General features: G+C 42.2%; 1 protein-coding gene across 2 annotated transcripts in view; it reads left to right on the top strand.

Moving 5' to 3' along the window:
• The window catches only part of IQGAP2 (IQ motif containing GTPase activating protein 2), a 202,440-nt gene that overhangs the window by 86,892 nt on the left and 88,586 nt on the right, over positions 1 to 26,962 (top strand). For both annotated transcript variants that reach the window (XM_044445917.1, XM_044445916.1), the window contains exons 3-5: positions 14,781 to 14,937; positions 19,076 to 19,153; positions 25,583 to 25,659. In XM_044445917.1, the coding sequence (XP_044301852.1) occupies positions 14,781 to 14,937; positions 19,076 to 19,153; positions 25,583 to 25,659 (312 nt within the window). The remainder of the gene's footprint in view (positions 1 to 14,780; positions 14,938 to 19,075; positions 19,154 to 25,582; positions 25,660 to 26,962) is intronic.

The raw sequence follows: 26,962 nt of genomic DNA, 5'->3' as shown, positions 1-26,962 counted from the left end.
TGACCAGATAATAGTTATACAGAGGTGCCTTTTCTGAATGTGAAAAGAAATCATTCTTGTCGTCAAGGCTGATCTTTAAATTATACATTACCAGGCTTCTTCGTTGTGGCCTGTGTGCATCACACGTATGGGTGCTGCGCCTGCGCAGTGCCTAGGCCGGAAGATTAGAAAGCTAATGGTTTTTGGCGAGAAAACTCCGCTCCCCTCCCCCTCCGTAGTATAAATAGAGCGGAGTGTCCTCCATTTTACTCAGTCTTTGCGACTGCCGTTCGCTGTGCCTTGTGCCTGTTTGTCTCTCACTTAGATCCTGCCTTGTTGTTCGTTCTACAGTTCTTATAACTATTCCTTATAAACTCTTCCTCTGCCTTCTTATATTCCAAGTTTTTTCTCTTGTCCGTTTCAAAATCTTTCTACTTAAAAAAAAAAAAAAAACCAAAAATATTATAACTTTATCCTCTGCACTATCTTCTTTTCTTCCTTTTCACGATGGTGCAGCGAGCTGCATTTCGCAAATGTATTGAGTGCGGCTCCAAGCTGTCCCCAGCGGACCTGCACAATCTATGCCTTCTGTGCCTCAGTGAGGGGCATAGAACCGATAAGTGCAGCCATTGCTTGGCTTTCACCAAGCAGGCCAGAAAAAAATAGGGAGAATCGTCTCCGTAAGTTACTCTGGGACCAGGCCTTGATGCAATCAGACCAGTTGGTCTTAAAGCCTGACTCCTCTTCAACCGCACCTCCTCAGTGCTCCTCGGTCGCGCCTTCGAAGCGCCTGCCTCTGCCACACCTCCACAGCATCCTGCAGACGAAGGCGCTACTTCATTGGAGGCCCAACAGCTACCTTCTCCTCCGACCAAGCAATGGGAGAAGCGTAAGCATACTGGATCTGATAAGTCCTCTGGTTACAAAAAGCCGAGGAAGGACAAGGCGGACAAGCCGGCTTGTAAGGGCAAAAAACCCGACCACCCCAAACACTGTGGTTAGGGTTCATCGGAGTTCACGGTACCGACTCCCTCGGGACCGGCCCTGCAGTCGGCAATGCAGGTAACTCCGCTGGGATCCCTCAGGCAAATTGTGGCCTGAGAGCGCATCTCCTCGACAACCGGAGGCGCCGCTTAGGGAGTCTATCTCAGATGGAGAGATCCGAGACTCCCCACTGAGGGAACACTCTCCAACCCTGATGCCTACAGCCAGGCCAACTGCGGAATCTCCGTCACCACCTAGACGTCGAAGCAGCTCCGCTGACCGTCAAGCCGATGACTGGCCAATGCCTGGCCATGGTGGTTTCAAAGTTGGGGTGAATACCACTCGTTCGGCTACTACCCACGGGACCGTCAGTCGCCATCGGGCCCAAGGGAGGCGCCATCCACATCAGGGCATGCAGGGAGAAGGCGCCCAACATCTCCGGAGACCTCTTTTTCCAGTGATCGTTATTGCTATCAGGAAGATTCGGATGAGTCAGAGGTGGATTCCACATCTCCCGATGTGGCCATTACCTCCCAGGGCCCTGGGTTCCCAGACGAGCTGCATGTTACCTTCACGGAGCTAATCTCTCGCCTGGTTCAGTCGCTGGAGATCGAGGCCCACCATCGCCCTGGTCCCAGCACCGATAGATTTTACAACATCATCAGAGGCGAGCTGTCTGCAGCCATAGCCTTACCGTTGATTACTACGCTCCGCCAAACGATGGTCTAGCCCTGGGACCAACCGGCTCAACCACAGGCTATGTCTCGTCGATACGCAGCCATGTACCGGGTTCGGGAGGAGGACATACCGTTCCTACTACGTCACCCGAAACCGAAATCGGTGGTGGTTGAGTCCTCCCAGGACAGGGAGTCGAGGGGTCACACAGCCCCTCACGATAAAGAAGGGAGGAGGATCGATATGCTTGCGCGCTGGGTCTGTGCGGCCTCTGGACTCGGCCTCAGCGAAGTGACACTGGCGTGTTACCAGTAGTTCATAATGCAAAAGCTGGAGAACATCGCCTCTTCCCTTCTGGACCATCAAGCGGACTTGGCCAGAGTGTTTATAAAGGAGGCAATGCAAGTGGCCATTCAACAACTTTCCACTGTAAGGCAGCATGTGGACACTGATTCTAGGACCCTGGTCAGTGCCATTTCCCTCCGGCAGCATGCGTGGCTGAGGAACTGTAATTTCCCTGAGGAAATGAAGGGAAGAATAGAAGAGATGCCATTTGATGGTACCGGGCTGTTTCATGCCAAGACCGATCATAAGCTCAATTCAATCCATGAATCACTCATGACAGCATGTCGCATGGAGCTTCCACAGCAAAAACGTAAGTGGCCATGGTCCCAACCTTCCTACCATCAACAGTTCCAGCCTCGGCAGCAGTATTAGCAGAGGCAACAATGTAGAAGGCAACAGCCGCAACAACACTTCTCTCAGGGCCGTTGGCGTTTCGATACTGAGAAGCGTCAACGTTGACGATCCGGGCAGACCATTCCATCTCTCCAATTCCCACCTTCCCCTCTCCCTTTTGGGGGCCGGCTCCAATGCCGACTCCCCATTTGGAAGTCCATCACATCTGATAGGTGGGGGTTGTCCATCATTCAGCTCAGATATAGGATAGAATTTGACATCGTTCCTCCGTTGAGCCCGATTCGATTTACACCTTGCTCTTCGGTACTATGTGACAAAGTCTACCAGCTACTTCGTAAAGGAGCAATTTGACAAATCCCTCTCTCTGAAGGGCTGCACAGATTCTATTCCAGATATTTTACGGTCCCTAAATGGGATGGTGGTCTCCATCCTATCCTGGACTTGTGAGACGTTAACAGGTACATCAAACCTAAAAAGTTTCGGATGACCACCTTACAAAATACCCTTCCGTTGCTGAGGAGAGATTGGTTCCGTTGCTGAGGTTGCATTGGTTCACCTCACTGGACTTAAAGGATGCCTATTTCCATATTGCAATTCATCCTTCTTACAGACGCTTTCTATGTTTCACTGTTGGATCCGATATATTTGAATTCAATGTCCTGCCATTTGGCCTCGCCACCGCTCCGAGAGTCTTCACAAAGTGTATGGCTCCAGTGTGTGCATACTTGCGGCTTCAGGGTATACAGATATACCCATACTTGGATGATTGGCTGATTGTGTCTTAGACTAGAGATAGTCTCCTGTCAGCTGTACACGAAACTTGTGCTTTACTTGACGATCTTGGACTTTGCCTTAACCGTGAGAAATCGTCCCTTATTCCTACACAGGTCATCAATTTCATCGGAGCACGTCTCGACTCTACCCTAGAGAGGGCATTTCTTCCTTTGAACCGTCAAGACACTCTTTGTACACATAACCATCGGCTTTGACAGGACAGGACAGTACAGGCCATCACCATCCAGAGACTTTTGGGACACATGGCTGCTGCAGTTGCCATCGTCCCGTACGCCAGACTCCGACTTCGGCCCCTACAGTTGTTTTTCAACAAGTCATTTCATCTGCAGCAGGACCCGCCCAGCAAGTTAATCCAGATTCCGCTGTCGATCCTGTGTACCACGACATGGTCAACTGTTCTAGACAATCTGTCTATCGGCGTTCCGTTCCGACCACCTCAACCGACAGTAACCTTGTATACCAATGCGTCTCTCATCGGGTGGGGTGTGGCATGTGCAGGACTTCGGGTCCAAGGGGCTTGGAACCAACAGGAAGCAAAGCAGCATATCAATTTCCTCGAACACATGGCGATTTTCAATGCTCTCAAATCTTTCGAGAATGTCCTCCAACGTCAAGTTGTCCAAATTGCATCTGACAACATCGCCGCTTTATTTTACATCAACAAGGTCACCTGCTCTGGCTCGTCTATCGATGGAAATTTGGGATTGGTGTATCCCAACGGACATAGTGCTACTGGCAATTCACCTTGCAGGAACCGACAACGTAGAAGCAGACAGATGTCAATGACCCACGAGTGGGAGTTAGACCGACAGCTTTGCAAGCACCTCTTCCATCTATGGGGATACCCAGACATGGACTTGTTCGCTACCCGAGAGAACAGGGTATGCAAACTGTTTTGTTTGAGAGTGGGTATCGGACCAGGGTCGTCAGGGATGCCCTTATGATCCCTTGGAACAACATGACTTTCTGTACTTTCCCTCCAGTTCCGCTTTTGATGAGGGTCGTATTGAAGATAGTTCAAGACAACGCTACAGGGATATTGATAACGCCATGGTGGCCGAGACAACCTTGGTTCACCACTCTCCTTCGGCTGTCCAGAGGTGTATTTCTTTGGTTCCCAACAGTCCCTCATCTATTAACACAGCAGAATGGAGCGATCGACACCCGGACTTGACTTCTTTGAAGCTGACGGCCTGGCGCATCTGCTAAGTCTCACTACTGAATCAGTTCCGACGACATCTCGAGCACTGGAAAACCCAGCTCAACAGACTGTGCAACTGAGCCCTTCCTCAGACCCTCCAGGAATCGCTTCGGGACCGACAGCCTTGGATCCAGATATTCAAGCGATTCTCGAATCTGCTCTAAGGCCGTCAACGCGTCGATCTTATGCAGCGAAATGAAGAAGATTCTCATCTTTTGCTGAGTGCCATTCATTTGCTCCTGGATTGGCCTCTATTGAGAACATTTTACAATTTCTCTTCGAATTGCACCGTTCGGGACTTAAACTGTCATCTATAAAGGTTTACGCTGCTGCCATTTCACATTACCGTGGCAATGTACAGGGCTCATCTGTTTTCTCCCAGCCTATGGTTCGGTGTTTCATTAAGGGACTGCAGAACCTTCATCCGTCCATTCGTCCTGTTATGCCAACATGGAATCTTTCCGTAGTACTCCAAGGGCTTACAAGGCCTCCATTTGAACCTTTGGCGAATGTTGATTTACACCTAGTATCTTGAAAAACTGCTTTCCTTGTAGCTGTCACATCAGCCCGAAGAGCTAGTGAACTTTGTGCTCTTCGAATAGATCCACCGTATTTGAATTTTCATAAGGAAAAGGTCGTTCTTGGAATGGATTCAGCATTCCTACCTAAGGTGGCTACATTGTTTCATATGAATCAGGAGATTATTTTGCCTGCGTTCTTTCCATCGCCACCGAATCTGATTGAAAGATCTCTTCACACTCTCGATGTTCGATGCTGCTTGGCTTTTTACAGATCTCGTACAGAATCCTTCAGGCGTTCTAACAGACTCTTCATTAAATATTTTGAGCATGACAAGGGCTCTCCAGTCACATCTCAAAGACTGTCTAAATGGATCGTCCAGACTATCGTTTTGGCATATCAGTTAGCAAAGATGGACTTACCTGCATTTCCAAGGGGTCATTCTACACAAGCAGTAGCAGCTTCATCTGCCTTTGCCGCGGGAGTTCCGATCCAAGATACCAGCAGAGCTGCAACCTGGGCTGCTCCATGCACTTTCGCCAAGCATTATCAGCTTGATGTACGTGCCAGACAAGATTGCTCCTTTGGTAGAGCAGTTCTCTCGGCTATTCTTCATTGACAACACCTCCCTCCTCCAAGTCTGGTAATCACCCATATGTGTGATGCACAGAGGCCACGATGAAGAAAAGCAGGTTGCTTACTTGTAACTGATGTTCTTCAAGTGGCCATCTGTGCATTCACACAACCCACCCACCGGCCCTGCTTGGTGTCGGTGAGTGGAAATTTTCTTCATAGGTACCATACTTAAATATTTAGGGTACCGATGATGCTTACTGTGATTTAATCTTCAACCTCAAGGGGGCGAATGTTCGGTCTTAAAGACTGAGTAAAATGGTGGACACTCTGCTCTATTTATACTATGGAGCGGGAGGGGAGCGGAGTTTTCCCGCCAAAAACCATTAGCTTTCTAATCTTCCGGTCTAGGCACTGCGCAGGCACAGCACCCATATGTGTGAATGCACAGATGGCCACTCAAAGAACATCAGTTACAGGTAAACAACCTGCTTTTCCCCAGCCTTGTTCCCTCCATGTGTTTTGGATTATCACTCACATCAGTCCCAGGCAGCCATGGCCAATCATAAGAGATGATTGACGTGGCTGTCTAAAACAGTGGTTTTCAATTTTCCATAGCTGGGACCAGCAAAAACAGGAAAACCACCTCGAAGACCACTGAGGCAGACACAAAAAGCCATCTTTCCTCTCCCTGCCCCCCTTGCGGCACCAGCGCACACCCCACAAATGAGCTGCTAACTGAGGAAGAGGTGGTGGAGCACAGCCAGCCCCCACGCTGGTCTGCGACAAGCAGGATTCCCCCCCCCCCCCCCCACTGAAGCAGTAGGAAACCTCTGGCAGACCGGCACCAGTCCGTGGACCTGTGTTTGAAAACCACAGATCTAAAACACATTGAGGGTACCAAATTAGTGAAGACTAGTCAGTTTATGGAGGCTGTCTGTAAATAGCTATATAATTTTTTGCTTACAAAGGCCACTTGCAAACTGGACAAGAAGAGCAATTGGCTCTCAGAAATTTCTATCACAGTTCTGAAGGCTGAAATTATTTTATTTCATTTTATTATTTTATTTATGTCATTCATTTCTCACTTCCACTCACATCATGGAAATGGCTGGCAAACAAGAACCATAATCCCCTGGCTCACACTCCATACTTTTATCTGCAGTGTATTTCCATGTGACAAGATTGCTCTTATGGATAGTATAGAATTTATTGTCTGAACTGACCCTAATTCATAGCTTAATAGAAATTGCATCTATTGACTAAAATATGATAAAAGTCTGCTTCACTGAATAGCACTTGTATTGCAGCAAGGATGGGTAGTATGCAGTTCACATGGAACTATTCAGAGACAAGAACTAGTATACTTCAGCTTAATTCACCTTTTTTCTGGTGGAGCTTAGTTGTACCTATCTACTACTGCATTGTTCTTCGTCTGTGCTCTGCCCACAGGAGTGTCCTCTCTCTGCAAGGACTAATGGAATGGCTTTTTGTGTAGTGTATCTGGATACATGTTTTAGTGCAAGGATCCACAGGATGGTTCCTGTGGACACCTGAATTATGGTTAACTTTTTTTTTTAATGTTGCTTTTAGTATATATTTATGGATTATATGAAATGCATACAACTGTTTATGTTCAAGAAAATTAAGCAAACAATCCAAATAAGTATCCATTTGAAGTTGGTGCATCTTAATTTATATATCAAAATGGCTGTTAAGGTGCTCAGGTCATTGCATAATAGGAGATAATTTTGTAATAACTATCTTTTAGCTATCAGAAAGTTATATTTATTAATTTTGATGAAGCAGGTAAATAATTTTAAAGTGTATGAATATTAAATCCTTCTCCAGTTTGATATTTAATGTATGTAATAACCTCTTCCCCAAAAGAAGCAACTGCTGGACATTGCCAAAACCTGTCTTTTAAGTGTATTACTGTGCCAGCAAGTACAGTGTTACCTCGGCTCATGAACACCTTGGTTCACAACCAAATCGGGTTGCGAACAAAAATTTCATGGAAAATTTTGACTTGGGTCACAAACTCCGCATTGGGTGGTGACCAAGATCGCAGCTATCTCCCCCCCCCCCCGCCCCGAGTGATCACGGGCACGCTCCTACAGGAAAGACAGGCACAATCTCAGTCATCTTCCCTGCCCCCCGCAACCAGCACAATCGCGGCTGTGCTGTGCTGCACCCGTCTTTCATGCTGGTTAGGGGGAGGGAGATGGCCGTGATCATGCTGGTTGCGGGGAGGGGGGAGATGGCCGAGATTGCACCTGTCTTTCCTGCAGGAGTGCACCCATGCCAGGATTTCTTTGAGAACCACCACCCCAACATAACTGTAATGAACAGAGTGTTGAATCTGATGAATGACAACATGGTCTCTCATTTCCGGAGGGTTATGCAGTGCGGGAAAAAACAAGTGACTATAGACAGATTTTTCACCAAAATTGACCCTGCAGCTAAGAGACAAAGAAGAGAGGAAACCCCTGAAAGAGATCTCCCCAATGTCCTTATCGAGGGGGACTCTTCCTCAAAACAATAATCTCCCCCCCCACCTAGGTTAGTGTTCTCCACTGTACTGTACTGTACTTTGTTACTTTGTTGTTCTCTGTCACTTTGTTTCAAATTTTTCTGATTTAAAAAAAATAGTTACAGAACGGTTAACCTTATTTACATTGAACCTTATGGGGAAATTTGACTTGGCTCACGACCAGAAATTGGCCCACAACCACATTCGGAGGGGCCAGAATGGATTGACCTTATTTACATTGAATCTAATGGGGAAATTTGACTTGGGTCACAACCAGAGTCGTGGAATGGATTAAGTTTGTGAGCCAAGGTACCACTGTCACTGAATTAGACAATCCCTTATTAAAGAGACCTTGTAGTGTTCATTAGATGTAAAGCAAAGGTTTTTGCTGACGCAACCAAGATCCTTAGATGTGACAGGTAGACTCCAAAGCAATAAGAACATGATTAGGCAATTTGTGCTGATGCCCGCAGTAATTTTTCAAATATACCCACAGATCCAAAATGGTTGGGGACCTCTAATATAGTGTACAATAAGGATGTTGGTAAGGGTTCCAGCACTGATAATTGAAAAATCAAAAATGGGTGTAGGGTTAATGAGTATTCCTAAGATTATTTTCAAAATCCTACTTTATTGACATATAGCAAAGACTAAAGAAAAGGGGAACAAAAGAAAGTACTAGTTTATCTTGGCTCCAAACATAATGACCTTTAATTTGCATGATGACCAAAAATGTTTTCACCAGTTTGTTGATGTTGCCTAAGAATTACTCACATTTGGGAGAGTGTTCAAACTAATCTTTTGAAAACAAATTTAGAGAATCAGGGATAAATGTAAAACATTTATGTTAAAAGGGGTGTGCATCTGTTGCTCAGTAAACTTGTCTAGAAAGGCCTTTGGACTATATTCAATCACAAATAGTTATGCTCCAAGGAATAGTCAAGTACAGACATGAGGACAGTTAGTTTATCTATAAGCAATAATGCATTTATTTGAAAACCACCCAGAGAGCTTCAGCCACAGGTGGTATAGAAATGAATTACTATTAATATTAATGTTACTACTGTTAAACTGCATTAATTGGAAAGCTTTTCCTAATGATTCCTCCTGTTGTTTTATGCCCCAATGAACATAAAGTTCAGTGTTTAGATAAGAGAGAGCATTTGATATATTTTGAACATTTGGGATTGCTGCAGCTTATGTATCTGTGTCTTGATAACTGGAAACCAGCAGTATGGGTATGAGAGTCAATCTGTAAAGACTACTTGGAAATTTCAGTTGCTATTGAGCCTAGGTGTTAGCTTATCAGCTGGATTAGTATTACCAGTTCATAAACAGCTATAGTAGTTACCAGTCAATTCCCAGCCTCAAATAATTCCCATTATCTATAAACTCCTAAACAGCTTGGAGGCTGGTTATCAGAAGATCATCTTAACATAAGGCTCCTTGAAATTTCTGACCATTAGATTCCTTCTTCCTCTGACTAGGAAATTACTCGGAGTGAGGAACTGCCTTCTCAGTCATGGTGGTTCATCTGTAAAATTTTCTCTACAGGGAAGCTCAGTTGGTACCTACTTTGAAGTCTTTTCAGCATGCAGAGAATGATTTTATTTGCTGAGAGAGTCCGGATTTTGTTTTATGGTTTAATCTTAGTGCAAGGATTCAGTTTAATGAATGGATGCTGCTGTTTTTAGTTTGTTTTATAGTTAAATGTTTGTTTTTTTATTGTAGTGTGTTTAATTGTACCATTAAGTCATGTGAGTTTATACTGAACAGAGACTCATGCATTTGGTAAATCAAATTGTGTCAATCTACAAAAATATTTTATATTTGGTTTCCAGCAGGAGTCGAGGCTGTAACTTTCATCCAAATTTTATTTATTTATTGTGTTATTTATGTTGAGTGGAGAGGGGGTTGTATATACAAAATTCAAGAAAGGAATTCCATGATTCAAACACAGATAGATCAAGCAGCAGCCACTGGAAAGCAGTCATCTGAAGTACAGGAACACAACACATGTCATTGAACCTATTCCTGTAAAATGTTTAGCTGTAATGTTGTTGCAAGAAAATAGAGAAAGTGTAACTGTTTAGAATTCTGAAGATAGTCTGTAAATAATGATGATGTTGTCTGATGTTGGTAAATAAAGTCTAGTCCGTTCAGAGACCATAGCATTTGTGGTATGATTTGGAATTAAAAGCAGTATATAGAAACAAATGTTTGGCAAGAATGTATTCTCATCTCTCAGTAATACACATATGTTGCATCTGGTTAAAGAAATACGCAATACTGAAAGGTTTCTGAAAACACTGATCCATTACAGTCCCAAATTTATCCATAAGATGAGAGCTTTTCTAAGATGATTTCTGTAAGGAATGCAGTCACTTCAAGAATGCATTTACCTCAGATTGTGAAGACTCATTCTAAATATCTGCGCAAAACTAATGATAAATGTTGCGCAACTGCTTAAAAGACTTTGCAAACAAGCTCCTCCTATATTTTTATTTTATACTGATAATTTTAATTTTGTATTTTTAAATCAATGTATTTTTTGTATTGTTATATTTAATGGTAATTTATTATGTACTATTGTATTTCAATGTATTTTATCATGTTGTAAGCCGCCCCGAGGTTTCGGCAAGGGGCGGCATAGAAATGTTATAATAATAATAATAATAATAATAATAATAATAATAATAATAATAATAATAATAATTGCTTGCTGTCCACATATGAAAAGTAGCACTGATGTTTCTAAGGCAGCCATTTCTCTAGACAGAAATCTTCTGTGTTCTTAAGTTTACACGCATGCACTGAAATAACATTCTGCTGCTTATCTTCTTAGTGAGCCTGGATTTGTATGGTGTTCTATTGCCACTCTGATCTTTTCTTTCATGCCAGGTGGCAACTCTAGTTGCAGCAGAAAGCTATGTAAGATTAAGAGATTTAAAACATTAATATAATTAAAAGACAAAGGTTTTGAATGTCTATGACAGTGTCGGTTAAGGAAGCAGCCTCTATGATAAATTATAGCAAGAATAAATGAAGAATTATCTGATATTTTTATTTATTTATTTATTAAAACATTTCTATGTGACCCCTTGCCAAGGCCTTGGGGCGGCTTACAACATCGAATACAAAATACATTAAAACAATGACAATTAAAATATATACAGTAAAATAAAATAAGCCACCCTGGCCGAATAAAATTCAATAATATTAACATTTAAAATGCTGCATAAATATGATATGCATTGTGGTGGTGGTGGTGGTCGTGGAGTTGGTGTGCCAGCAAGTTTTCTCTGACTTATGATGACCCTATGAATGACAGCTCTCTGGTTTATCCTGTCCATGACATCCCTGCTTAGCTGTTTGCTGATATGTGCAGTAGATGGAATTGCAAGAGTTGACTGCTGTCATATGTGAATGGCTATAATCAAGAAGTGCCGTAAAAGGCCTTCTTCCAGCTGCCTTCTGTACAGCTGTGTTTTACCATGGAAAAATGTTTCTGAAAAAGAATGTAACATTCACTTGTCAAGACATATTTAATCCTGCCTGTTCATTTTCTCGTTGTTTGGGAGAAAGACAAACTGTCATTTCATGTGTATTTTCCATGTTAGTCAAATATTATGACTTAGATGCTCTGGAATATAGCCTGTTCATTAAGTATAAACATAGTGGGCTGTATTGGCAAGAAGTAATTTTAGTGCAGTAGCTTTTTGCTAGCATAACAAACTTTTATATTTGTAGGTGTTGATATATCCTAACATCTTATGTAGTGCGGCTTCCGGTGGAAACTGCCCAAAATGAAGATTTATTGCTTTGGAGCTTTTTGGATTGTATGTTCCTTGGGGGAACAATTTTCATATGTCATGTAATGAGTCCAGGAGAGTATAATCTATCTAAACATTTATGGTATATTGATATGATAAATTGACCTCATCTCTTCACAAGAAATTTACAGTGACTGAAGTGAGGTAATAAACTATTTAAATAACATTATTTTTACCCTGAGTTAGTTGTGTCTCAGCTAAACTTTTGTTTATGATACTTGTTGAATAACCACTTTGACAAAATTTCATCAGTGTTTTTTTAACCATTCCTTCCTTTTAACCACTGCTTCTCTCTTCAGCTGAGGTGGAAGGACACTCTAGGACAGGGATCCTCAAACTCTTTAAATGGGGGACCAGTTCACTGTCCCTCAGACTGTTGGGGGGTTGGATTATAGTTTGAAAAAAATATGAATGAATTCCTATGCACACTGTACATTAAAAATTAATTAAAATTAATTAAATTTTTAAAAAATAATTTAAAATGTTTGCTCCAGCAGAAGCACAAGATAAGGTGGGCAAGAGCATGTCCATATTTAAGTGACATAGCTACAATATTCATGATCGTGCTGGTGGGGTGGGGGGAGACGGGCACTATTGTGCTGTGGAGGAAAGACGGACATGATTGCACTCATGCAGAGAAGGCGGACGTGATCGCGGCCATCTCCTCCCCCCCCCCCCCCAGCATGACTGCAATCGTACCCATCCTCCCTGCACAAGCGCAACAGCGATCACTGTCATCTCCTCACCCCCTCCCAGCACAATCGTGCAGAGAACGTGGGCGCCATCGCAGGCGTGGTCCTGCATGGAAGGCAGGTGCGATTGCAGCCATCTCCCCGCCCCGAGCACGATCACAGCCATCTCCCCACTGAGTACACCTATGCCAGCTCAGAGCTTTTGGACTCACTTGGAGATTGTTTGCTCCAAGCGAGTTCAAAAGCTCTGAGGCAGGCTGGATAGATGAGCATGGCGGGCCATATCTGGCCTGTGGGCTGTAGGATCCATGCTCTAGGAAGTGGCACATATGTCTGCATTGCCCAGATCAGCTTGGGGATTGGGTGCATTCCCTTTTCAAATGTTCCCAGTTCAGTGCCATTAGAGTTAAATTCATAGCAAGCTTTCAGACCTGGATGTAGCAACTACCCATAGTATATTGATGTTTATACTATCAGCAAAAAAACCAGATCTAACTTGGTTGGCAAGTTAAGGAACTTGGGGCCTAGGATCCATACAGTTCTGTTTATGTGCTTGTTTGTGTATCTTTCCTGATTATTTGTATTCTTATGTGACCTTCCGTTTGCTAAGGCCTTTGGCTTGTAAAATAAATGTGTCAATAATGAGCTTCCCTTTCTGCAGCTCTTTCTTGGAACCATTCTTCTTTCCATTCTTCTTGGAACCATTCTTCTTTCTTCACTGTTGCATTCTCTCTTTGTACTCCACAGTTCTTTAGCCCATTTACAGTATACAACATTTTTCTGTTCCCTGTCTGCAGAAGTTTTTGCAGCCCCATTTCTTAGTTTCATATGCATTGCATAGCACAATCTTCTTTGTATCCACTGCATTAAACAGGGGAAAGGTCCAGAAAAGTCTATTTGGAATTCATCCAATAGGCTAGAGACAGACAGGGAGTAGGCTTGTAGTCACCCGAGTGTCTTGTATTATACATTCAAGACTATGCAGAGGTGCTCTAAGCCTATTAATCCGTGCATGCAAAACTTTAGTAATTCCTAACAGCTAAGGCTCCCCCCTCCCGACCTTTGATACAGACTTTGTAGTGTATGGTCTGTGTAGTGATGAGGGGCGAATGGTTTTCACAGACACTCCTCCTGTAACTCAGTGGGTGGGACTTATGTTCTGTGTTTGTCTCTCCTTAGACCACTCAAAGCTCTCAGGGAAATCTCCCACTGGGCTTCAACAGCCACAGAAATATGTACACCAATGCTTGTTGTTGGCATGCTATTTAGAGCACTTGTCTTCCTTGCATCCAAGCCAGAAGACTCTGTACTTGAAGATAAAGTCTGTCATCTGGCAAATACAGAACAAGTGAATTCTCACCTGCTTAAGCTGTTATACAAATGCACACAGGCACAGCCAAAGCTGCAAAATCTGACAAACTTTCATGAGACTGGATTGCCATGTGGAAGGAAGCTGGTATCTCCTGTTCAGCACCCTTAATGGTCACTGAAAGATCATATTAGAACTGAAGATAGCTTGCTCCTGTTGGATCACGGGATCATTTTTCCATGTAGGGTCAGACAGGAGATATTAAATTTGGTACATTTCCCATGTATGGCATTTTGTTAGCCTAACAGTGAGCAATGAATTGACAAAGGCAATTTGTCCAAAAGTTCCACCTTAGCAATTAGAAAGAGCCTACAATTCCCCACACTGTTTCAGAATTGACTTGGATCAGAGTTTCAGCAGATAACTTTGAGTTTTGAGGACATTCATATTTCGTCATTGTGGATTATATCTGATACGCACCTGCCTGGCTGTTACCATCTTGTTCCTCAGTTGCTGGGTATCTGTGAGACTTCATTGCATCTCTTATGGGAGTCCCACAGCGTAAGCACAAGTTGAGAGCAGCCAACCAGCCCAGCTGGCCAAACAGATGAATGAGTGGCCAGACAGATAGCTGAGTGGGTTGGGTGGGCAATGGCCGCCCGCAACAAGAAGCAGCATTGACTGGCAGTGTATCTAGTGAGGAGGATATAAATATAAACCATGGTTTTATCCTGGTTGTTTGAACGAGCAATAGTTTAACCTAACCAGAATTCTTCGGTTTAGATGCAGTGAGAAATTCTGCTTAGCTTAAAGTAGAAGTGAAAACATCCAGTCTTTTTGTGGCCATGACAGAGGAGAAATGAAAGCTCATTCCCATAGTACTGAGCCATTGCTTAGCAGTAGGTTGAGTTATAAATGGAATATAAAACATTGTACCACCTTAAAGATACTCTGGTTAAAGGGAACAATTTATATTACATATTTGCAGGTGGATGGAGGTCTGTCTAGCTGAAGAGTTACCACCTACTACTGAACTGGAAGAAGGATTAAGGAATGGCGTTTACCTTGCCAAATTAGCAAAGTTTTTTGCACCAAAGTTGGTCTCTGATAAGAAGATCTATGATGTGGAACAGACACGATACAAGGTAAAGTAGGTACTTAAGTTTTCCTGTAACTAAGAGTATTTTTGCCATAACTGCTGTTTCATAATGTCTCTTAACTGTATGATCAGGCTGGCAGTTAGCTGGAGAGTACTCTAGCCATGGGGCCTTTGCCCCCCCCCCCCATGCCATCCTGGTAGGTCCATCCAAGTGAGATTGCAAGGAGTCGCAAACAGTATTAGGGATGAGTAGAAATGGTCAGCCTAACACTCAGAAAAGAAGCTTAGCAACCTGCTTCATGTTTCTGTTTACAGCACTGAGTGCCAAATGCCAAAAATAAACATTTTTAAACTTTTCTTTTGTAAAGGAAGCTAGCTATTCAGAGTGACTCTGCTGAAAGTTGCAAGATTTTTGCTCATCTTATTCTGTTAGCACATATTACATCAGCAGAATCTGATCTTTCACAATACAAAGTGAACTCTGTTCCCATTTTGCAGTTTCTCTTACATATGTGAGGGAAAGTTAACCGTCCTTACTTTTAGGAAAATTAGATGTTGTCACTCAAGCTTTGCTTGGAAAAACTACTCCCCAAGCTGGAAGCCATGTATGTTGGGAACTCTTTTGTATATATCCAGTGACAATGAATATGCATTCTATCCCAGCGTTGGAAATGTATGATTGGGATTCTGTAACTGAAAACGAATGTAAGGGCTTGAACCCTGCTAAGTTTTTATTCTTCAGCTGTTTTTCGCTTTAGTAACTAGGCTTACAACTCTGCACCTAGTTATGTGTCCAGTAGGGTTTGATCCTGCAGCCCAGAAGGGCATGTACGTGTGTGTGTGTTGGAACAAGAACTATAAGAAATCCATGCTTGCTCTCACCTGTTCTTTTGAAAGTCCTTTACTAGCTTCCTTTATAAATCATAAAAGGAAATTCTTCAGTTAAACTAGTGATTTTTATGAATACAGGCTTATTTCCATTTGGCAATGGTAAAAAAGCTGTTGATTATTCGTGTGAATGCCCACTTGGGAATAGTTATGTAGTTTGCCTCTGAATAGGCATACCAGAGACAATTTATTTTCTTTTTTAAAATTGTCTTGTTAAAGACACTATTTCTCCCAGGAATGTAGAAAAGATAGATAGAAGAATGCTTCTGACCTTAGGAGGGAAGAAATTCTCTGAAGAACCTGTTTCTCCTTTCTGATAAGATACAGACAAACCTCAACTTTTGTGGGTTTAACCTTCATGGATTTGATTATTCTTGAGCTTCCCATCAATAATTAAATGGGATTTTTTTTTTGGTGTTTTGCGGCCTACTGTGGAAAATTGTCATCACCATAAAGACAGAGGAAGCAAAAGGGAAGAAGGGGAGGGTTTCCAAAGCATGCTTTCTTGTCCCACCTATCCAGAGAGAAAAATCTCTCCAGCTTTTCCTTGGTGCAAAGAGGAGGCGCTGGTGAGTGAAAGGGTGAGCAGGCAATAAGAACATATGAATGTAATAAATTAAGCAGAAGAACTCTGCTGGATCAGACCAAGGTCTGAGAGATAGAGGGAGAAGCAATCCAGTACAGGTATGGTCAACAGTATTAAGAGTGGGGATTCAGGGTGGGGATAAAAATATTTGCAGTTTTTCCACTTTTGCAGGAGTCCTGGTCCCCAGGAAAGTGGAAGGCTGACTGTAAATTATTAAGCTGTCATAATTGGGCACATCATGAGAAGTCCAAGGTTCACAGGAAAAGACAATAATGCTGAAGATCACCACCAAATATGAGCAGGATTGGTACCATAAAGGCAGCCACAATCTTGATTTTGGAGAACTTTCATTTATAGGGTTGCTGTAAATTGGAGACAAGTTGATGGCAGTAGATAAATTCCAGTAATTTCACTTGTATGTGTTTCATGGATTTTGGCAGCATCATTCATTCATTCATTCATTTTCTAAACCATCCAATTGCTGAAGCTGTCTGATTGGTTCACAACAATAACGTTTTAAACCTGATATCTGAGTGTTTCATGGACCATTTTGAAATACCATATCTTAGCATTTTACTCTGTGTTTTTATTTGGGGTTTGGAGGTTGAGGATGCCTTACCTTGATACTTAATTGTTGAAATTGGCACTGACTTGAACTGCTTTGAAGCTCCAAAGAATTTAAAGAAGATAAGGACTTCTTCTGTAGACTGATCATTTAAAAAACTTATTAGCAGTTTGGTCGAGGTTTTCAGGGCTGTTTACCAAATAATAAAAAATACAATAGAGGGTAAGCTGTTAAAAACCCAGGAGAACACAATGCTACAAGGAGAATGTGGCACCAGAAATAAAGTAAGGTTGGCAATAGGCAGACCACTGTGAGGAGGAAGCTCTAAAGATGGAGGGAGGGTACAGCTAAAAAGACTTTCAGGACAACCCACCTCACTTGAGTTAAGCTGATGGATGACTCATACAGTCAATATTTTTCCATGGCAGCTGGCGCCATGCAGAACATGAGTAGGCTTCCATATATTCCAGCTGGGTACAGTTGGTGCTGTTGGGTTAAGCAAATCTGAGCTTCTTTAGAGAATTGGCACCCAGTCTAGGAACAATAGGAGCCAGCACTTGTGATGAGGCACTTATTTCATACTTTCCTGGTATAGGTCCAGAAAGAAAAGTTCAACCAGCACAGGGCTGCTAACAGGAAACTGAAATGAAGATGTATTTACTAAACTGCCCAGAGAGCTTTGGCTACAGGTGGTATATAAACAAACAAACAAGCAAATACTTTAAAGTTCTAGATCTAGATGGACAATTAGATATCCTTCTGAAGCATCATATGGTGATTCCTTAATAATGGTCTCCAGACTTTTATTTATTGATGTGCTTAATATGATGTTAAAATGGGTTGAAAGCAAGACAAATGCTTTTGTCTCGATTGATTGATTGCATTTTAATACTACCCAATAGTTGAAATCTCTGGGCAGTTCACAAATACAGTTTGATGACTAAAACCTTTCATTTTATGAGTTTTTTGGAAATGATATGTTAGGGTAGAGTTCATACTTTGTTAAAAGCAAGCAGTGACTTGAGCCAATAAATAAAAATGAATGTTTGGAATACTATGTGATTCTTTGTTTATATATAGAAAACATTTTTATCCACAATATTTCTACATTAATAACATCTGGCAGCCCTTTCCCTAATCCATAGCAGCATCATTTTTTCCTATAAAATCAAAAGATGTCATATGTTGGGTTACTGGCCTCTCTGTAGAATATTTTAAGTTTGTATACATTTGTGAATATAAATTGAAAATGGACTAGGAGCACACTAACCAAGGAAGAGATTCAAAGACATTCTTCCTTTTGCATCTCTTTAAAAAAATATTGGATCTATTAATTAAGCTAAGCCTCAGTCCAATTTTGAATAGCAGTCTTGACTTCACAGTATTGCAATAAAACAAGACATTCCTAATCTAGATTAAATATAGATATTTGAGTAAATATTTATCACCCAATTCTTAGTAGCAGCTGCTTCTGCTGTTATATTTACTGATATCCTGCCTATTCCCAGTGATTGTGACTTAAGACAGCTCACAGCATTAAATATATACAAATAATTAAAGCATTCATAGAAATATGCAAATATTTAAAATATATGAAATCAATTAAATATAGCAAATGTTCAATATGCCCAAATTAAAACTCCAAAAGGTAGTTGAGATGTTCACTGTCCTAGAAGAGTACTAATTGTTCAGGTATTGCCTTTTCATTAATTTTAGATAGTGAACTTTTCTGCCAAGGCAAAAATGCCTTGCAAACTTTTCATTCCCAACTCACATTTTTCAAGTTCTTTAAATGGCATTATGACCTTCTAGTTTTGTTTCTGTGTCTAAACAGCATTTATATGCTTCTTATGTGCAAGAAAACTACAGTATTTATTTATAAAAGTGAAAAAAGTGCTTTTTTACTTGCATATTTGTAATGTTTCACTATACCAGAGTGCCACCTAGACGTAATGCAACAGAGAAGCAGGACAGGAAATGCTTTGTGTGGTGTTTTGATTTTATTTTGTGACTACTCAGCAGATTAAGACCTTTGCATAGAAAAACACAATATTTAAAACTCCCATGTGTTCAGGGAGTCTAGTTGTGTAATCCATGAAATAAGTGAGTAACCCTTCTCTCCCTTCTCTGTCCCTTTCCCATTAGCGATCAGGCCTTCATTTCCGACACACAGACAATACAGTGCAGTGGTTACGTGCAATGGAGTCCATTGGCTTACCTAAAGTAAGTATTTGAATCTTGAATATTGTTGTGTCCATATTTAAAGTGTTTGTTAAAATTAATGCACCTCAGACTGACAGGAAACTGTCCTCTCTTGATACTGCTCTTCATAGTATTGTCCATGCTGTATAACAGTGTCTCTGAAAGGTTTCGGACAGGAGTTATTCTCAGCCATACCTATGACTGAGTTTGAGGCTTTTTGCATGCAAAGTATGTGTACAACCACTGAGTGACAGTCCCTTCCCCAGTATGGAAAGAAACTAAAAGTTATACTTCTTGAACTACAAAAACTACCCCCCCCCCCCCCACCCGCAAAAAGTGAAGGAAATGGATTTCCCAACCCACCCATCTTTTGCCAGAGCAGTTTGGTATCCTAGTTCCTGTGAATCCCCACTGTTGGGGATTGCACTTGGTGCTGTTGGGTGAAGCAGCATCTCCTTAGGCCCAGCAGAGAGGCTGGCAACTATAGGAAAGGCCGAAGTGGAGATTATTTGGTACAGTGGTACCTTGACTCATGAACTTAATCCATTCCACGACTCTGGTTGTGACCCAGATTGGTTGTGACCCAAGTCAAATTTCCCCACGAGATTCAATGTAAATATGGTTAATCCATTCTGGCCCCTCCGAATGTGGATGTGGGCCAGTTTTTGGTCATGAGCAAAGTCAAATTTCCCCATAAGGTTCAATGTAAATAAGGTTAATCTGTTATGTAACTATTTTTTTAATCAGAAAAATTTGAAACTAAGTGACAAAGAACAACAAAGTAACAAAGTGTTGTACAGTACAGTGGAGAACACTAACCTAGGTCAGGGGAGGTTGTTTTGAGGGAGAGTCCCCCTCCATAAGGACATTGGGGAGATCTCTTTCAGGGGTTTCCTCTCTTCTTTGTCTCTTAGCTGCAGGGTCAATGTTGGTGAAAAGCTGTCTACAGTCACTTGTTTTTTCCTGCGCTGCATAACCCTCCGGAAATGAGAGACCAGAGGGTTACGAAATGAACGTTATCATTCATCAGATTCAACACACTGTTCATTACAGTTATGCTGGGGTGGTGCTTCTCAAAGAAATCCTGGCACTCGTTCCATTTTTTCAGAATGGATTGTATCGCATCACTGCTAACCTCCTCCCTGTCTTCCTCTTCCTCAGTGGAATCCTCCTTAGCAATTGCCTTCTGCTGCTCACTCTGGAGTTCAGCAAGTTCTTCTGTCGTCAGCTCCTCTGTGTCTTCCCTGCACGAACGCAACTGCAATTGCTGCCCTCTCCCCACTCGGGGTGGGGGTGGGGAGAGGGCCGCGATCGTGCTGGTTGTGGGGGGAAATGGCTGAGATTGCACCTGTTTTTCCTGCAGGAGCGCACCTGTGATCACGCACGTCTTCCCTGCATGAACACAACTGCGATCATGGCCATCTTCCCACTCGGGTGAGGCGGGGGGGAGATGGCCACGATCTTGGTTGCCACCCAATGCGGAGTTTGTGACCCAAGTCAAAATTTTCATGAAATTTTTGTTCATGACCCGATTTGGTTGTGAACCAAGGCGTTCGTGAGCCGAGGCAGCACTGTACATGCCTCAGTCTTAGCTTATAAATATTTTCCCTATATGCCCTTCCGCCCCCTAAGATCAGCAGCAGAGGCCCTCCATCGGGAACCCTCTTTGAAAGAGGTCAGGAGACAGAGTACTCAGAGGAGGGCCTTCTCTGTGGTGGTGCCCCAACTATGGAATGCGCTCCCTAGAGTGGTCTGCCTGGCGCTGTCATTATATGCTTTTTGGCGCCAGCTCAAGACCTTTTTATTTGATCAATATTTTAACATCAATCAATTTTAATTGTGTATGATTTATTTAAATTATGTAAGCTTTATGCTCTGTTCATGGAATAGCTAATCTATTTTGTTTAGGATTTAGAATAATTCTGTAAGCTGTCCAGAGACAACAGTGATGGACGGCCTATAAATTCCTTCCTTCTTTCCTTCCTTCCTTCCTTCCTTCTGTCCTTCCGTCCTTGCCTGCCTGCCTGCCTGCCTGCCTGCAGAGCCAGTGTGGTGTGGTGGTTAAGAGCGTGGGACTGGGACTCAGATGACCTGAGTTCGAGTCCCTGCTCAGCCATGGAGCCAGCTTTGGGCCAATCACAGACTCTCAGGGTTGTTGTGGGGATAAGATGGAGGAGAATGATGTAAGGCCTTGAGCCCTTTGAGGAAAAAGGCAGGATATAAATCGAAAAATAAAATAGATAGATAGATAGATAGATAGATAGATAAGAAGCTAATAGAGCAAACCCACAGGGCAGACAATAAAAACATGAATTATGAAATCACATCTACAAAATCAGATTTTCTTCTTCACTTTCTATCACTTTCTTCACTTTTTTGCTTCTCTCCACCACCACCATTTTTGGACTCTGTAGTATGTTTCGGGGTCTTCTTAGGCAACTGGGTGTAATGTTGACACTTCATACTATTCCTTCACCTTCCCACCCCACTCTCTTCTCCTTCTGCTTTATGTAGTTTTACTCTAAATTGTTGCCTACCTTGCATACTGCTTGATACTTTTGAAATGAATTATCAGCAGTTGTTCTTGCAGGTTTATTTTTCTCACTGATCTTTATAACCTCCACAGAAATATTCTTAAGCAGCCAGTTCCATAGCTGTTTTTTCAAATATTTTATTTTTAACTTATTTTTCTCTAGTTTGGCTGAATGCAAGACAAGAGTCAAGTCAAGTTTATTAGGTTTAATAGCCCACAGGCCAAACACCACAATTTAAGAATTTAAAAACATATTATAACAAAAATTTGCCACATCTACAATACAGTTTTTACAAAAACTGCTCAGAGAGAGGTTTAATCTTGCAGCATCATGAAGGGTTGATAAAACCCATTTCTTAAAAAAAAAAAAAAAAAAAACTCTCTCTTGCCTGTTCATATTTTGGGCAATAAAAGAAAATGTGAAAAGATGTATCAGGTTCTGACGAGGAGCAGTTACAATAGCATTTGTTTGGGGGTATCTTAAGAAATCTGGGCAGTTGGAAGCTCTTTACAACATGCTACCATATAAGATTGTCTCAACTTGGGAACTGCCAGTATGTTAAAGTGAAGTGGTAGATTAAATTTTCTGCAGTATTTAATTCCCAAATTTATGCCTAGTGTTATCTTGAAGAGAGTCCCAGTCTTCCTTAAGTAATTTTTCATCAGTACTTTCTACCTTTTTTCATTTAGATTTTCCATTTTCTTTAAGCCCAGTTGGCTTATTTTTGTTTCTACCACATTGTTCCTCTTCACCCAGCAGCACTACCAGTGTAATGAAATTTGGAGGTTCTTCAGTATTTACTAATCAACATTTAAAATTAATTATGGTCTTCCAAATCAGTGCTGAAATTTCTGGGAGCCCCGGTTCAAGCTGTATCACAGTGTGGCAAAGTTAAAATGCAAGACAAAAAGATGCTGGTTTAAACTTGCTTTCTCATTTCTTAGTGCTTATTGCCCTGGCCAGTGGAAAGGTGGGGCTAGGTAAAAAAAAGCTCAGTTGTCAGTCATATAGGTCAACAGAACGTAGTAAACAGGACATAGTAAATTCTTGCAATTTAAAAGGTAGGAGGCGCCAAAACCTACAACTAGTAGGATCTCAAGCTTTTTAGCCATAAAGCTAGGGGTGGCTCTAGACCAGGGGTCTCAAACTCGCAGCCCGCGGACCAATTGCTGGGATGGGCGGGGCACGGGGGAGGGGCCCTGCGGCCTTCAAAGCACCGGCGGCGCCCGGGCCGGCCGCAGGATGAGTGGCCCACCACCACCGCGGTGGTGGAATACTTGATGCGGCCCAGCCTCACCCAGACTCTACTTCCAGCAGCCCCCAGGTAAGTTGAGTTTGAGACCCCTGCTCTAGACCAAGGAAAGGTAACCTGATGCTTTCCACACATAATAGCCTACTTTGTTTACAATCTCTGCCAATTGGCCGTGTTGGCTGAGACTGATAGGAGCTTTTGTCCTGAACACATTCTGCACTAGACATCTTGGAGGTGCTGCCCTGGAAATTTTGCTGTTTGAGGGGGAAAGACAAGATGAAGATTGTAGTTGCACATACAGAGGCCAACCAGACTGGTACTTGTAATATTACATCTGAGACAAGTTTAGAGAGCGCATAACCCACTCTGCTCTGTCCTCCAACCCCTCCCTGCTGCCTGTTCACTGCCACACCTAGCCCTGCTTGCTGCTCACTCAGACAAGTACTATAATGTGGCAGTTGTAGTGACAGCATGCATCATGGGAGCAGACCAATTCATGCATAGATGCAATGCATGCTGGTGCAAAGCTGGAATAGTTGCCTCTCTGTTGTATTACCTGGTCAGGGACCTTCTGCAATGTCTCTGTGATGTGTTGGAGGAAAACCACACTGTACATTCAGATTGCAGTCCTATCCATATACCCAGGTGAGTTAGTCTTATTGAATTTACTGAAGCTTACATTTGAATTGTCAACATGGGTTAGTCTTCTGCAAAACTTTTTGCTCAGGTTAACATAGGAGCAAAGATTGGAACCAGGTCAGGTTCACACATCACACTAAGCCACCCTAAGAATAACCGTAGTGGAACAATTTTTTGCTGGGTAATAATGCATTGTGGTGCCAACAAATGATCTGCTTCTCCAAGCTGTATTGTGGCTTATTTCCAATCTTCTTCCCACACACTCCTGTCATTTATCCCAAGGGTCTTAGCAGGAAAGTTCCGGTCCTGTGATCCTTTGCAGCCTTCTGGCTTGGCCTGCTGAGTGCTGTGGGTTAGCCTACTGCCTCCTCCCCAGCTGTGAAATGTAGGCCTCCCTTTCCAAGGTGGCTCTGCCTGAGAATCTTCACTAGGAAATACTGAAACGACTGAATTCTCTGCTCTGCTGTGCTCTTCTGCTTCCTCCTCCTCAGAAACAGATGAATCCATTCGAGTAGACTATAATGTGCAATAGCGAAGGCCCCTCTCTACACTCCCCCACACTTCATTTAGCCAGATACTCCTATTTTTCTCATGCTGCCAACTCCACCCCCGCAGACCATTTCTAATAATACAATAAGCTTTGTTATGTAAGCCTTCCTGCTAACCTGCTACACTACCCCTGCTGTGCCATCAGCCTGATTTCCCCCACATGCACCACCTCCCATTTCCACTATGAACTGTTTCCTTCTGTTGATTCTTATAAGAAGAGACAGCTACACAACTCTTTAAAAATCTTTATTAGTAGATGGTTAGTAGAAAGCTATGCAGATATTTACTGGCATGGTGGGAACAGTCGTGGTTACTAATCTAAATTAACTTGGTGAAGCACTTTGAGGACTCTGAACTGTAGGCTTTGGTCATAGGGGAAGCTTTACCTAAGGCGCAGGGGCAATGTATAAATAGGGCATCCTGCACACTTCAGGAATGAGGTGTGATTATACGTGAAAAGTGGGGCATTACTAGACTACTGGGGGTCTCACTCAAGGAATGTTATCAGATGCTGACTGGGAGAGGGGGAAAGTTTACATAGCTGAGGTTTGTGCAAAGTATAGTTATGAAAAAGTGTGTGTTTGTGGGTATGACTATCAGGATATCAGTGGGGGGTGGGAAGGCATATATATTGTATTCTAACCAATATAAAAACTTGCAGGTGGAAATTCTGCAGCTGTAAGTCTTTTATAAATGCTGCGCAGTTCCTTTGCATGGTATGCATGAAAGTAATGCCCACAGATTTACTTAGCAGTAACTGTACAGATACTACACATTTCATATGTAGGTGGAGAGGATTTGGTGTGAGCTGATTTAGCTGATTGTTGATGGTAACGGTATCATTCTCTGCCTCTGGCCTGGGAACCAGAGGAGCATTCCCACACTCCTGATTTACAAATGTTGTACAGAATGTGGCAAGTGATGATTATGTCTGCTAAGCAGCCATTCTGCACATCCAGAAGCACATAAAGGGAGCACAACTGCAGTTTTAAGCAGCCAGAAGCACCCTCTGCAAGGAGAGTAGCATGGCTGTGGTAGTTAGGTTCTTCTGCTGGGCCATCCTCAGAGCCAGGCATGGCACTGTGACCCACAGATGAAGAGCAGAAGCCTGGTTACTGAGCATGAAGGAAGTACAAGGCAAGGCCACTTACTTTGGTAGAGCAGCTGGTGAAGTGTGATCCCCTGGCTAGCTTTTCTGCCAATGGCAACTTTCAGAATATAACAATTGTGGCTACTCCTGAAACCCAACACACAAATCTGCCCTTAGAGTCTACAAGCACTTGAAGCACCATGCAAATTGCCACCCTCCTGGTAACACAGCTGGTTCAGCCAACACACAACCCATTGTAGCTGATCTCCTGTACTGTGTTACCATGTTACATGGACCTGGCCACTGTTTTAATGAGGCAAGCTTGGCAAATGAAACGTATTGGATTATTCAAATAATGCTTGATGGAATGTTCTTTTTTCCTCTAGATTTTCTACCCAGAGACCACAGATGTCTATGATAGGAAAAACATACCTCGAATGATATATTGTATTCATGCACTAAGGTAAGCTAGATTTATGCTATTTTGTCTGCACTTTTCTTTTTCTCAAAAGCTATGTTATTCAAAGAAGTTGGCTATAAAACTTGCTTGATTACACTGATCAAAGTTTTGCAAGCTCTGAAGACAACTTAGGCTTTAAAATCTGTGCCAGAAATGAATGTTTAAGAACCAATGAAATATATATACAGAATTCTATGAACGTGCTTGTAAAGAGCATGTAAGTAACCTTCCCAGTCACTTTTAAAGTATTACTTTTGTTTTAAAACAAACAGCTCATGTTTCTCTTCCTTTTCCAGTAGCCACCCTGTGCTTTACAACTTTTATATTCCTGATAGGTCAGAACTACTATAAACCTTTTTGTCAACCCTTATTCAGGGGAAAAAAATACTCAGAGCAGATGCAGGCTTTGATTTTTAATTTGCATAAATCATAGTACCATCATGATTACAAGAATAAAATGGAGTTTTCATCCATTCTATGCATCATACATGACAGATACATCATGTGTCTCACCCTGAGAGGTCATCCCCCCGCCCCCCACAAGCTGCAGGCCTCTGGACTGTTGCCTCATAATCCACCCCTAGCTCTCCTTCTCCTTGTCTGTATATGCTAAGACTAGATGTGTATTAGATGTAAGGTTTTTTAGACCACAAAACAGTAGCAGAAAATGGTATTCAAACTCGTAATATGCTCATTGCTTAATCAGATCATTGAAAATATTATTATCAAATTTAAAACAAAATACAACAGTCCAAGATACCACTCCTGAACACACATTTAATTAAAATATAGTGAATAGACATAAAAATGACATATAGCATATGTCTTTAGTGTCAAGTCTTACCCTTACCTTCATATCTCTAAATCTGTATAGAGATTCTATCCACTTTACTTGGACAGAATCCAGAAACTTTGCTCTATGTCTACTGGCTTAACAGTAAATACCTCAATCCTCTGTATCACATATGGGTTGGATGATTGTAATAAATAGAACAATTTCTCTTTTGTATTTCAGTTTCTGCAAAAGAGGATTTAAATATTTTTCTCTTATATCCCTATATGTCTGACACTCAAACACATAATGAGCCAAATCTTCAAGGGATGGTTCTCCACAAACACACAGTCTATCTTCTGGGATGCCAAAGTGTGATTGCAATTATATAGGGTTCCCCACTCTTCAACCTTCTCCAAACAGGAGGTGATTTAGGATTGGATCTAGATTAAGGTAGTTATGCATTGGTCCAGTTTAGCCAATGGAACAAGTTAGTCCCAAGGAACTAGAACATGTCTTGTCCCAGACCCAATC

This window comes from Varanus komodoensis, unplaced genomic scaffold (assembly GCF_004798865.1).
Source record: "Varanus komodoensis strain SLA01 unplaced genomic scaffold, ASM479886v1 scaffold5, whole genome shotgun sequence".
NCBI lineage: Eukaryota > Metazoa > Chordata > Lepidosauria > Squamata > Varanidae > Varanus > Varanus komodoensis.
Note: the sequence above shows the minus strand (reverse complement) of the source record. Positions and strands in the feature narration are given on the sequence as shown.